The sequence below is a fragment of the Fringilla coelebs genome (assembly GCF_963513975.1).
Source record: "Fringilla coelebs genome assembly, chromosome: 1".
Classification (NCBI taxonomy): Eukaryota; Metazoa; Chordata; class Aves; order Passeriformes; family Fringillidae; genus Fringilla; species Fringilla coelebs.
Genome location: NC_140028.1, coordinates 132263739 through 132276291, shown reverse-complemented (window position 1 = coordinate 132276291; position 12553 = coordinate 132263739). Strand labels below are relative to the sequence as shown.

Sequence of the window (12553 nt, the reverse complement as noted above, 5' to 3'; positions counted from 1 at the left end):
TATTCAAACCCCTATTCTTACTCTCCTAAAAAGTACTCAACTCCATCTCAAAAGCAGAAAGGTATCTCAGCTTTTCTTCTGAAAGCTGTTGGCTTAGAAAAAAATTATTCAAAGCTATTCAGCCTGACTCCTTACTACTTAGGACAGTCACTGGAGAGGGGGATTCCTGAATTCCATGCTAGCCTTTTTTTTTTTTTTTAAACAAGAATTGCACAAAATTCTTAATTTCCATGGGACAAGCACTGGGAAATTGCATTTTTTTCCCTTCTGAGTGAGCATAACTTCCTCAGGGAATTGAATGTGTCCTCTTTCCATCCCAGGAAGGCTAAATTTTCTTTATCTCTGTGAAGCAACTTCTGTAAGCAGAGTTACCTCTTATCTTCCTTTTCACCACCCTCCATCCACTGGATAGCCTGGATGGCTGTGAGAGACCCATAGAAAGAGTTTGTGAATCATTCAAAAGCAGAAAAATGAATGAGGGTTTTGTAATCTGATGGATGTACTGTAACCTGAGCAGATTTATTCTCATTCCAGCCTTTACTTCCTTGTGCTCAAAAAAGGGATAAGCTTTTCTTTGGAGCCTGGTCCAGTAGGCATGAAAGAGCTGATACTACACCTTATTTGTGTTTCCTGGTTCAGTGAATCTAAAGCTTTCAGTCCTCTTAGGACTACAGCATAAAAACACCTGGAATGGTAAAGATTACCAAGAGCCTGTAGCTTTGCTGTTAAGACACTGGCAGAACTGGTGTCTTCAAAATTAGTGTAGTTAGACAGGCATGGGAGTATATGAGCTTTTTAGCTCTCAGATGGAGGGCCAGAGATTGAATCTGGTCCTTAGTAAAAATCTTTGTGGCGTCCAAACCATCATAAATCAACATGTATGTGACTACTGCACGAGAAATTAGGATGGCTTCTCCATAGCCAGTGCTGAAGTTGTACTTCATTTCGTCCAGGTGAACACAGAAAATCATGGCTTGCTCCTGGGGGCGTTACTCATTAATTTACTGAGAACTGTGTTTTTATTTCTGATAAGAAAGGTAATATGAAGATTTTGTCACCTAAAAGAAATGGCACTTTTTAACAGTTTTCCCAAGTCTTACTGGTTGAACGCATCTGTCTAGTTGTAAAGAGAAGAGAATCACGGCACAGTGGATGCCACATGAAATTAACTGTCTTCTTTCTATTAGGACTCCAGGGTTTCAGAGTCGTTCACTGTTTACCATTACAATGGACTGAAGCAATCTAATTATAATGAAAAGGTAAGATTTACAATTAAGCCCTAATAAAGTCACAAAGCAAAACTGAATATGTTTAAAGGCAAAATACTTTACCTTGAAGCAGACTTTTTACAAAACTATTATTTTGATAATTTTCTTCCAAAATTATATATTTGGAATTGGAAACTTCTTTGTGCTCCTAATCATATTTGAGCTACTATACTGGATTGCTTGGCCAGAGCACATCTCTGAAACTGCATTTTGAAAAGAGCTTTTCTCACACCTACCTGTCATAAGTGGGGGTCTGAACTGCAAGGGACGGTGGAGATGTATCACACACAAAGTGCAACTTCTAGAAGTAACTCTACATCTAAGTTAGGTTGTTTAGGATTTTTTGTGAATTTTTTCAGCAGCACATGCTTGCATCAAAAAATGAGTATTTTTTTTTGAGCCATTTACTGAGGAAACAAAGATGACCTGTTTCATTTTCAACATTCTTGAAAAAAGGGGCATACCAGGCACAATACGACTGCTTCTAAGTTCCTGAAGGAGAATTTAGAGTAAAAGATTGTAAGGCATTAAGAGACATGAGGAGCAAGAAAGACTTAAGTAAGAATTCTTCCAGAAAATATACCTACTCAGTCTTTGGAATAGCTTGTAATTAAGTCCTTAAAATTACCCCTGTGAAATCTCCAGTGGTTCCATACCCCAAAATGTAAGCAGAAGCATTCAAAGATGAGGGTTTTTTGATTTCATACTTCATTTCTTTAAAAAAGAAAGTATGTAAAACTTCACAGATTTGATGTGTATGGGATTCACATTCTCCAAACCTGAGAGAAGCAGAGAAAAGAATGATCCAAACAATTCTTATCTCATTTGCTGCTCCTCTTGTTGTCCACAATTGGAATGCATTGTGGAAGATTGTTTGAATTGGTAATTGGATTCTGGTGTGAGTGTTTTGATTCATCGACCACTTGAATCCATATGTGTGTGTGTGTGTGTGTTTGTGTGTGTTTGTGTGTCATGAGATTCTGTGCAGTTGAGTGCTTGTGCAGATTCATTTTAGATGTAGTGTAATATAGTATAGAATAATATAGTATAATAAAGTAATTATTTAGCCTTCTGATATCCATGGAGTCCTCCTTGTCATTTCTCCCAGACATCGGGCAAAAATATCCCCCACCGATAGATGTGTATCATTACAAATCCTCTCCTGGCCTGGTGACAATAATCATCTCATCTCCCAGTTCTTGAACAGGCTGACAGAGGTGGGTTTACTTTGACAGGTCATGTACGTGGAAGGCACAGCAGTTGTCATGGGCTTTGAAGAGCCAATGCTGCAGACGGACGACACTCCGGTGAAGCGCTGCTTGCAGACCAAGTGGCCGTACATAGAGCTGCTCTGGAGCACAGACCGATCCCCTTCCCTGAACTGACCTGTCCAGGAACAACAGCCGGCCGGCGGATCTCCGCGGGCACACGGAACTGGAGCTTGACTGTGTGGAGTTATACACTGGTATCATTGAGGAATTGTAAATAATGATTACAAACACTTTTTCAGTGTTAATTGGAATATTTAATTTTTTAATCAGATTGATTTCTATTATAATAGTTTGTCTTTTTTGGCCACTGTAGTACTGTTAATGTGAGTTATCCTAAAAAGAAAAAAAAGCCTACTTATAAAGTCTTACCCTTTTTTTGCCATCTCATGAAGATTTGAAAAATTCTGGTATTGCAGAATCTGCATATTAGATGTCAGATCTTAAACATAAAACATATTCAGCTTTCTCAGAATCATATAGGCATGTTTTATTATTTTAATTATATTAGCTTACATTACAGTACCATAATGTGTGGACTAGACTGGCCTTTGCACTGGATATGTTTTAATGAGTTTAAATTTTCTGCAGTTTTTCCTAAAATCTAATTTTACCTAAAGAGCTTGCACAATGTGACATAAATAAGATACATTTTTAGGAATAAGTATAATTCTTAAATACTCTTTCTTGGCAGTTGTATATTACTGTGGCTTAGTTATTGGGCATGTTAAAAGTGAACAGAAAATCTGAGAAGAAAATAGATATATTAATATTTATTTGAATTTGTATAAAAGAAATGTAAAAACAGCAGAATTTCTTGTTCTATAATCTTTAAACTATTCAAAACTTACAATATTGCCAAATACCTATTCTTAATTTGTCCAAACAGCAGTGTAAGCCAGCATTACTGTATGTGTTAAGTGCATGAGAACATCTGTTATTACATTATTATATTCCTTTATTTATTATCAACTTCTTAGCCCTAAAATAAAATCTTTTCCTTGAATCATATGTTATTTAAAGTTTGGATTACTTGGACTTGTTTGCTGCTTCTCTGAGATGATGAAAAGGAACCACAGGTTTAGAAATGTCAATTTTCAAGTTGACTGCATTTTGGGGTAGAAAAAGCCTACACCAAAAGATAATTTCCTAACTTCTGGAATTACCATGATCATTCCTTATTGCAAACTGACAGCAGAGCATCTTGGTATTAAGACAGTATTTTTGTTAGATTTCTTTTTCTGAATAAAAAAATTCCTTTGCAGATTACAATGATTTGAAAAGATTCCTTAATTGGACTTTCTTTAGAATGCAAGTAGTCTGTCTTGCAGTGTGGGCTTGACATTAAAAACTTGTGCAACAGTGGTATTACTGCTGAAAAATATAGATAAATAAGGAGAATCTGCTTGTCAAGTATGGAATTTTATTTTTCAAGAAGTGCTCAAGCTTGATAGGTACTTGTTTCAGCTGGTTTTACACATTTAAGATAAATGTCTTTAGACTTCCACTGACACCTTGGAAGGGGAAAATTTACTTTTCTTGCTTTTTCTCTTGAATTCTTGTGTCTGTCCTTGGCTTGTACTAGAGTGTCTCACACCAGATTTTGCACTGAATCATAGCTTGAATCTGTTAGAATATGCATCTTTTTTTCTAGCCCACTTTCATAAAATTGAAGTTCTATCTCAAAGGAAAAAACAAAATAGAAGCCCAGCTGATGTGAGATCTGTCTTTAAGCATTAGTCTGGATTAAAACGTCTGCTGTACTCTACAGATATTTAGCTGATGATAGTGTGATATAAGAACCCTCATTCCTGTATCCTTCATACTGCCTAGTTGTTAGAGGCCTGGATTCTGGATTACTTCACTTATTTTTGGATACAGAGGCTAACTAGCAGTGCTTTAAGGCATTCAGTTAGCTCATCTGAGAGCCTCAGCCAAGTGAACCTTTCTGGCCTTTCTTCTATGATGAGCACAATGGGGGAGATTCTGCCTTTATGGAAATTCACTTTTTGTCCCCTAAAAGAATATGGTTATTTAGACTTAAAACATGGAGGACATAAATGTTTCCGACATTTTATTTGCTTTCACAGAAAAATAGCTAGAAACCTATATACAGGTTGTTCTGCTCTAAGTGCTGCCTATGTGTGTGGGTATATATTGCAGTTTGAAAATTGAGACCTAGCCAATGAAATCAGAGCACTCTATGGAATTAAATGCATGCTGTAAGTAACCAGAGCAAATTGATAATACAACTGTAAGAAAGTGTGTGAGCTAAATATGCAAGTAAATGACATTTTGATTAATACTCTAGGGGGTTTTATGTATTGCAGAGTTGTTCAATTTTAATTGCCAAGGAAAGGTCAGTATCTTCTGGGAGACAATTACTATCCTAGCTGAAAACATGGTGCAGTTAGCAGGATGTTGGACAGTTGGTCTGGAAAACTGGCCTCTCCTTCCCATGTCTCAAAACCCTTTGAGACAGAAAATACATGCTGATATGGTTTTGCTCTAAATTCACTTTCATAAAAAAGAGTGTCGGGGGGGAAGGGTCCTGGGGTCAACTGCTGGGTAAATGGTAAAAGAAATTATTCCCACTTCAATGTATACTGAGGTTTACAGTCAGGCAGCTCCAAATAAGTTATCTAAGTAAATAATGGAAAGACTACTTCCAGTTCTTCATACTAGCCCGGATGAGTTATATTTGAAGGCTGATAGCTACCAAATCCATATTTGCTTTGTTGAAGTCTGAACCGTTTAAAGGTAAGCAGCCAGTACAAACCCAAATGGAAATATCCTTGTTAGAATCCACGCAAAGGGCCCTTTGAAATAGTGAATCACTTAAGTACATGCTGGGCATTTTGGTTTTTTTATGCTTTTGTAGAAGTTCTGTTCCTTCAGACAGTTAAAATTTATGCTTATCTGGTTCATGTATATGCTTTCTCTTATCTTTTCAGTTCTTGTGTGCATGAGTTTAGGTTAAAGAAGCCCAAGATGGGTCTTGATGGAGCAGGCAAGCAGAAACAAGAACCTCCCTTAGTGCAACGCACTGATTGGCTGTCCACACAGATGAGAGTCTGCAGTCAGGCTGTGGACAGCTACTCTGGATTCTGCTTTGCAAGCAAGGCTACTCAGCACAAAACATCCAGCATGTTCTGGGGAGCACCTTCAGCTTCCCTGTGCTGCAGCTCTGCTGCTGGCGACAGCCAGAGGTGCAATGGGATGGAACACCGCATCCCCAGCTTCCTCTGCAGCATCCCGTCCTTTGGGTTCTCACACACAGTCTCTGCTTTCACCAGCATAGTAGATTGGCTTGTTAGACTCCCTTTTACATTGATTTTGTGTTGTTAATACCTATAACTAATGAAAAATCAGTATTCCCATGGGATCTCTTGAAAATAAACTGATTTTTCTGTAGACTAAATGCTTTGATTGATAGATTGATTTAATCTGCTGTGATTCAGATTGATTTAATCTGCTCAATCTAAAATTAGCTTTGAAGCTTTTCATGTAGGAATTACTTCTACTAAGACTTTTAACTTGGACAACGTTCACAAAGGTAAGGTTCAAAGAGGAATGCTGAACATCTTTTGTCAGCATGTCATCCTGGATTCAAATTCACTCTCGTAATGCATGGTCATATCCTCATTTTATCCTCTTGCAACACAATAATCAATACAAAATACTGTCTGTGTAGTTGCTCCAACTACAGTTCAGGAGAAGGCTTCTGGCCTACAGAAACAAAACTAGGAAACAAGTGAAAGGAAAGGTAGGTTTTCCATGGGAATTGGACATTTCAGCTTCTGTACTGCCATATTTTGAAAAGAATAGTAAAATTATCACTTATTTTATGAGATTTATGCTAAAAGTCTATATGATTCTTTGAAATACTTGGTCCTCTGCTAGCAGGTTCATTACGAAATAATAGCATAAATAACATTAAAGCTCTGATAATGGAGCCTCCTAAAAAATAATATTTAAGTTTTGCCTCAGCAAATCTTTGCATAGAAGATTAGACTAATCTATTTTTAAGACTGGAAATACCATAATTACATACTAACATCACTAAAAGCACATAATATTAGCAGTAGAAATTCACACCATGAATCTTATTTTTTTTTCATAAATTACTTAATCCCACATCTGACATTCCATTTATTCTGTAAGGTAGATAATGATTTTTAGACTCTTGGCTAAATGTTCTTATAAAAGCTCTCTGTCCTGGCTCCAGGTATGGTTCTACAGCCTATTAAGACTTTTTAGTTAGATATTCAAAGGAGTTAATGTATCAGACCACAGGTATGCTAAAAGTTTCAGTCTACCAACAACTGGGGGAACTGCTTACCTCTTATGCAGTGCAGATCAGTGTGCACTTCAAACATTACTGAAGTCCAAGGAAAGCAAAATGTGAAATAAGCCAGTGATCAGAACAGGTCCAGCTTGTTTAGGGAAATACTGTAAATTCTTAGAAACATAAATTGTTTACCTCTTTGAATTGATTTGGAATATCCTGCATGCATATGTCTCTATAGAGAGAGAAAAAAAAAAAAGGTTAAGGGGAGGGGGAGACTGCTGTAGGTTAACACTTTGGGGCTAAAAGGATCTTGAAAGAGAGTTCCTTCTTTTCATGCTGCCCTGCCTTCCTACAGGTTTTAGCACTAATAGCCATTTGAGGCACTTTTTTGCTTTTTAAAATTTAGCTCTAAAGAATCAGGTTGGGTGGCATGTGTTTCTAAGGCAGGTACAAGGGCAGCACATGAGAACTGCCTGTGTTCTTGCTTATTCCTCTTCAGCTTCTTTTATGTGAGCACTCACCTATCTCCAACTGTGCTAATTACTGAATTACTGAATTACTGTTTTGAATGGATCAGCAAAAGTGGCGACAGCACCAGAATGTGCTGCCTTCTCACTTCTGAGTGCCAGTGCTCTGGACTGCAGTCTGAGCAGTTCTCTGAGCACCAGAAACTACATTTGTGACACTCAACCTTGGAACTGATTGCTATGCTAAAAAGGAGCATTATTAACATCATCATCATTATCATCATTGTTTAGCATGAGGTAACACAAGTTCTAAACACATTCAATTGTCTTAAAACTGCATGACTTTTAGGAGTAGGTGTTAATCCTAAAGTCATTTAGAAGTACCTCACTTTTGAATTTATTACTGGTGCTTAGATCTGTAAGAGAAACTTGTACAATGTAAAATAATACAATAGTGTCAATGGTGACGTTTCACTATTTTGCAAATTTGGCATAAATATAAGGCAGTCAGAATAAGGGATATTACAAGCCTGTGGGGACAGCTAAGGGTCACACAGATAATGCTGGAAATAAACACACAGTTCTATTTTTGTGAAAAGGAATGTCGGTCTTATCTGAATAATCTTGCCATAAAGCACTTAAAATAAAACAAACACAAAAGTAAAGTAACCAGAACCTCACAACAAAACAAACTGCTCTCAATTGCTTTCATAGGTAGATCTAATATAGCATGTTTATAAATGGGTTCTCTCTTATTTTGATCTTTCTCTGATTCTGTTTGGACACATCTGCATTATAAATGCTGAAAAACAATTCTCTTTCCCTGTTGTTACTGAGCTGATTACATGGAAAATAAAATGTTTCTCCTTTTCTTCCGACCTTTGCGTTGGCCAGAAAAAAATATTAACAATGCTGTCCCCTCAAGATGTGAATGTGATGCCACACAGCTTCGTAGGGGAAGGGAGCATTTCAGGCAGCCAGGTCCTTCTATACAATCTTAACAAAACCAGTTAAAACTGCTGTGGAGCTTGCAGGGGCAGAACAGCTCAAGACAGGAGTTATACAGCCCCATCCTTTTAAATTACTTTTGCGAAGAATTTACCAGAAGAGCTTTCTAAAAGCACCGTTCCATTTATGCGCCACGTTCGATTGGTTATTTCTGCGGGCAAAGCGGCACGACACCTGCGCCTGCATGGAGCTGTGCTAAAGGCTCTCCTCTGCGCCAGTGCCCCCTTCAGCTCATGGAAGCCCCGCGTAGCCAGGCACTCACAGGGAAACCTGGAGAGCAACAGAGGAATCGCATCTTCGAATGCGTTCTGAACTCTGTGCCCGGCTCTACGTCTTTCCCGTGGTTAGAAGGAGTTTTTTTTTCGTTGCTGGGGTTCTTTGGTTTCTATTTAATAATGGCCATGCTGAGCAACCAAACAACAATCTGAGGGAGGTTTACATTTTTTTCAATGTACTTCAGTTTCCTAAAAGAGATTTTCAAGTATCAGGCTCTTCAGCTCAAACCCTTGAAAATTATGGAAGTCGAGAGAAATTCAACTCGAAACCACCAGCCCACACTCCGGCATCTCTCCCCGTGAACACGACCGCCCCACGGCAGCCATCGGTAGCTGCTGGGCAGTCACGGGGTGTCCAGCTTAGCCGGCGTTTGTCGCAGATTCCCCGACGGAATTCCCGGCGCTGGGTTTCCGCAGCCCCTTCGGGCACCGCGGTGCGGGCAGCGCTGCCCCGCCGCCGGCCGCAGCCCGCCAGGGGGCGCCCGAGGGCGCGTCCCCCGGGGGGCGAGCGGGGCCGAGCGGGGCCGAGCCTCCCGCGCCGCCCCCCGCCCGCGCACGGCGGCAGCCGGACCGCACCTCTCCGCACCGCTCCGCACCGCCCTGCTCCGCTCCGCACCGCACCGCACGGCCGACGCACCTCTCCGCCCCGCTCCGCACGGTGGCCGCACAGCTGCGCTCCGCTGCGCCAGCGGGAGCCGGCCGCGGAGGCGGCGAGATGCTGCCCCTCAGCCGCGGGCGGCCCCGCCGCTGGCAGCACCCGCTGCTCCTCCTGTCAGCGCTGCTCTGGGCGCCGGCGCTGGTGGCTTTCAACCTGGACGAGGAGAAGCTGACGGTGTACAGCGGGCCCCCGGGCAGCTACTTCGGGTACTCGGTGGACTTCTACATCCCCGACCCCAGCACGTGAGTGCCGCGCCGGGGGAGACGGGGCCGGGCCGCCCCCGCGCCCGGGGAACGCTTCGGGAAGGCGGCGGGCGAACGGCGGCGTCGCGCCCGCGGGGTCACAGCGCCCGTCGCCCGCCTGTCCCGGTCGCCCCGGTGACCTCCCGGTGTGTTTCCCAGGGTCAGTGTCCTGGTGGGAGCTCCCAAAGCCAACACCACGCAGCCAGACATCGTGGAAGGAGGAGCGGTGTATTACTGCGCCTGGCCCGCCGCACGGTGCAGGCAGATCCCCTTCGACAACACCAGTAAGTGCGCGGCTGTCCCGCGGCGCAGCGCTGTGCTGCCGCCCCGCAGTGCCCGCCGCCCCCTCGGCTCCTCCGCGATCGCTGTACTTGGGTCGCTTTGATCCGAGTATCTGCACTCGGATAGAAATCCCGCTCCTGGGAGTCTGAATGCATGTGCTCTTGCCGGAAAGGGTTTAATGGCCCCCAGAGAAATAACAGGATTGTGACCTCCAGGATCAGTAGTTCATCTTAATAACTGCCTTTTTTTTCCTTCTTCTCTGCTGAAAGGTGTTTTTGGCAGATTCCTGCTTTTGAAAATACTTTTGCGCGTTCAGAAGCAAAGCCCAAAAGCCTTGTCTCACACTTCTCTGAACCATAGAAATAACAGGATTTCTAGTGTTTGCTGTTATTTTCAAAGAGGGGATTTCTGACTGTTCAGATGGATGAAGTGCCTCGTGTGGCGTGCTTATTTAATTCTATTCAGAAAGCAAGAATTTTGTTTCAGAATACTGAAGCTAGATGCAAACAGATTTAGGCACAATGTGGATAGATTATATCCACTTCCAAAATCCCAAGACAGATGTTTCTTATTTAATTAGAGGGAACACAAGTTTTAAACAATTCAAGCTGTTTATGTTTTCTGTTGTCTCTTTATAGGTTTTGAAAATAATTTAAACCTAGTGTTTGCAGAGACTTTAAAACTGCTTCCTTTATTTAGGCAGACTTTGACAGTTTGACCATTAAGCGAAAGTTATTATTCTTTAGGTTATATTTAATCTTAATATTTGTGGTTTATTGAAATGTGAACACATTACAATTTTTTTTGTTTGTTTGTTTTCTGAAAGATGTTAAATAGAAGAGCTCACTTAACTGTAGCAAATAAGCAGTGCAGTTCTTTACTCCTCCCAACTCCAGCCACCCACATCTTATTACTGTGTTAGTGCCTAGGAATACTGATCAGGATGACTTTCCCATCATGCTGAGCATTCTTCAAAACAGAGTAAGTGGTAGTTCATTTGTGTGTATGTGGCTCCTGGGGCAGGTAAAACTATGTACAGCATCTGGTTATATATATAACTGGAAATGTATATAGACAGTAGGCATACATTATTTTAATTGTGATAGGTTTTGAGTGTACACATTTGAAATAAAACTGGGAAATAGAGGAACTATTAATGCATTTCCTATCTTACAGTTAGACAGTTCATGTACCAACGTGGAATGTATTATCTATACAAAATAATTTCAAGTTTGAATAAAAAACTTACAGACCAAATGAAAATTCCATTGCATTTTGAAGGGGAATTTTGAAAAATTTAGGAAAATCTGGTGATGAAACCTAGAAGGACATCTGACTTTCCTGTAGGAAACTTGGGACTGCTCCATACTCTTCACAGAGATGTCCTTTTGTAGATACTATGTTTTGAATAAAGGCACAAACAAACTGGGAGTAAGTATATCAGTAAGGCTTTGGACTGTATCACACAACTATCCAGTTTGGAATCTCCAAAGGGTGGCTCATTCTGTCTTCCTGAGCTGGTTGTGTCCTCTGGATAGAATCCTGACTTGCAGACAGCTGAAGTTAAGCCCAAGAGCAGCTGTGGTGTAGGCAGAGATGCACTGTCCTTGTGGGAGGGATGGCAGCATAGGCAGGTTTAGCAGAGCTGCCCCTGGCTCTGGAATTCCAGTCCCAAGGGCAGTAAAGGTGTCATTTTGCACAATTCAGCCATGTCCTGTAGACAAGGACCCTGGGAAGAAGGTTTCCATGGCTTGTACCACGCCCTCTTCTTCACTGCCAGCAACAGAAAGGCCATCTCCAATATGCTTTAGATGACTCCTGCTGCTGATTTCTGGGTGTATATTACATGTCACTTTTTTCTCTCCCAAACCCATTATTTACAGGACCAAGTTTTCCTTTTTTTCCACTCTTGCCCCGAGCACAGTAGTCCACATGAGCTCTGTCCTAGGTGAAACTATTTCCAATAGTCTGTCACACAAAGTTTCTTTTGAAGCCTTTAGCTCTGTTTTACCTACTGGGACTTAGATAGTCCTTGGTAAAATGTGGGGTGTTTCTAGTTCGTGGCTCCTGTACAGGCATCTGGTCCTCATTATGCCTTCTCCTACAACATCGCTCAGAAATGTTGCTATTCCCATTTTTAATATTGATTCTAATAAACAGAGAGAAGTCATTCTGGGTTGTCAAAGATCATACAAAAAGTTGATGATGATACTGGTAACTGACTCGGGGGCTTTTCCTTCTTCTTCCAGTGCCTTTACCACAAGATTATTCTTTCTTCCAAAGCAGAAACACTCAAAAGTTGTTAGAAGACTAGAAGTTCAGTTGCAGCAGCTTTAATATTGAAGATTAATGTTTCATGCCTTGCAGGAGATCTTTAAAAGTCTTGTAAAGCTTTGAGAATGTTTTCTGAAACAAAACAGAAGAACTACACAGGCTGCTTCAGAGCTGAAAAATTTCATTTTGATGCATTTTTATGCAATGCTTCAATTTTTCAATACTTTCTTCTTGACTCTAACTGAATAATATCTCTTTCAGTTAGATTAGCTAAGCAAAGAACAATAAAAACCCCAAAACTACTGAATAATTTGGAGCATTCTTAAATAAATTCAGAAGTATAAACTGAGTGGAACTGGAAAGAAAGGCAGTGTGAACCAACAAGTGGATAAAGAATTTGCTAAATCACCATTTTTCAGCCCCAAAAATTCAATGGGGAGAACTTCTAAAAAATTTGTCGGTCAGGCAGACTCCCATATATTATATCCAAAGTTCAATATGTGAAATTGCTTCAGGTCGC

The 12553-nt window shown here is 40.9% G+C and overlaps 2 protein-coding genes across 2 annotated transcripts in view; both read left to right on the top strand.

Annotated features, from left to right (window-relative positions):
* MINDY3 (MINDY lysine 48 deubiquitinase 3) overlaps positions 1 to 3542 on the top strand; it is a 49727-nt gene extending 46185 nt beyond the window's left edge. The window contains exons 14-15 of the mRNA XM_084205674.1: positions 1188 to 1259; positions 2504 to 3542. Of these exons, the coding sequence (XP_084061800.1) occupies positions 1188 to 1259; positions 2504 to 2653 (222 nt within the window). The 3' untranslated portion in view covers positions 2654 to 3542. The remainder of the gene's footprint in view (positions 1 to 1187; positions 1260 to 2503) is intronic.
* Positions 3543 to 9292: 5750 nt separating this feature from the next.
* The window catches only part of ITGA8 (integrin subunit alpha 8), a gene marked incomplete at its 5' end in the record, with an annotated part of 115599 nt that continues 112338 nt past the window's right edge, over positions 9293 to 12553 (top strand). Inside the window, 2 exons of the mRNA XM_084201604.1 lie at positions 9293 to 9477; positions 9637 to 9761. Of these exons, the coding sequence (XP_084057730.1) occupies positions 9293 to 9477; positions 9637 to 9761 (310 nt within the window). The remainder of the gene's footprint in view (positions 9478 to 9636; positions 9762 to 12553) is intronic.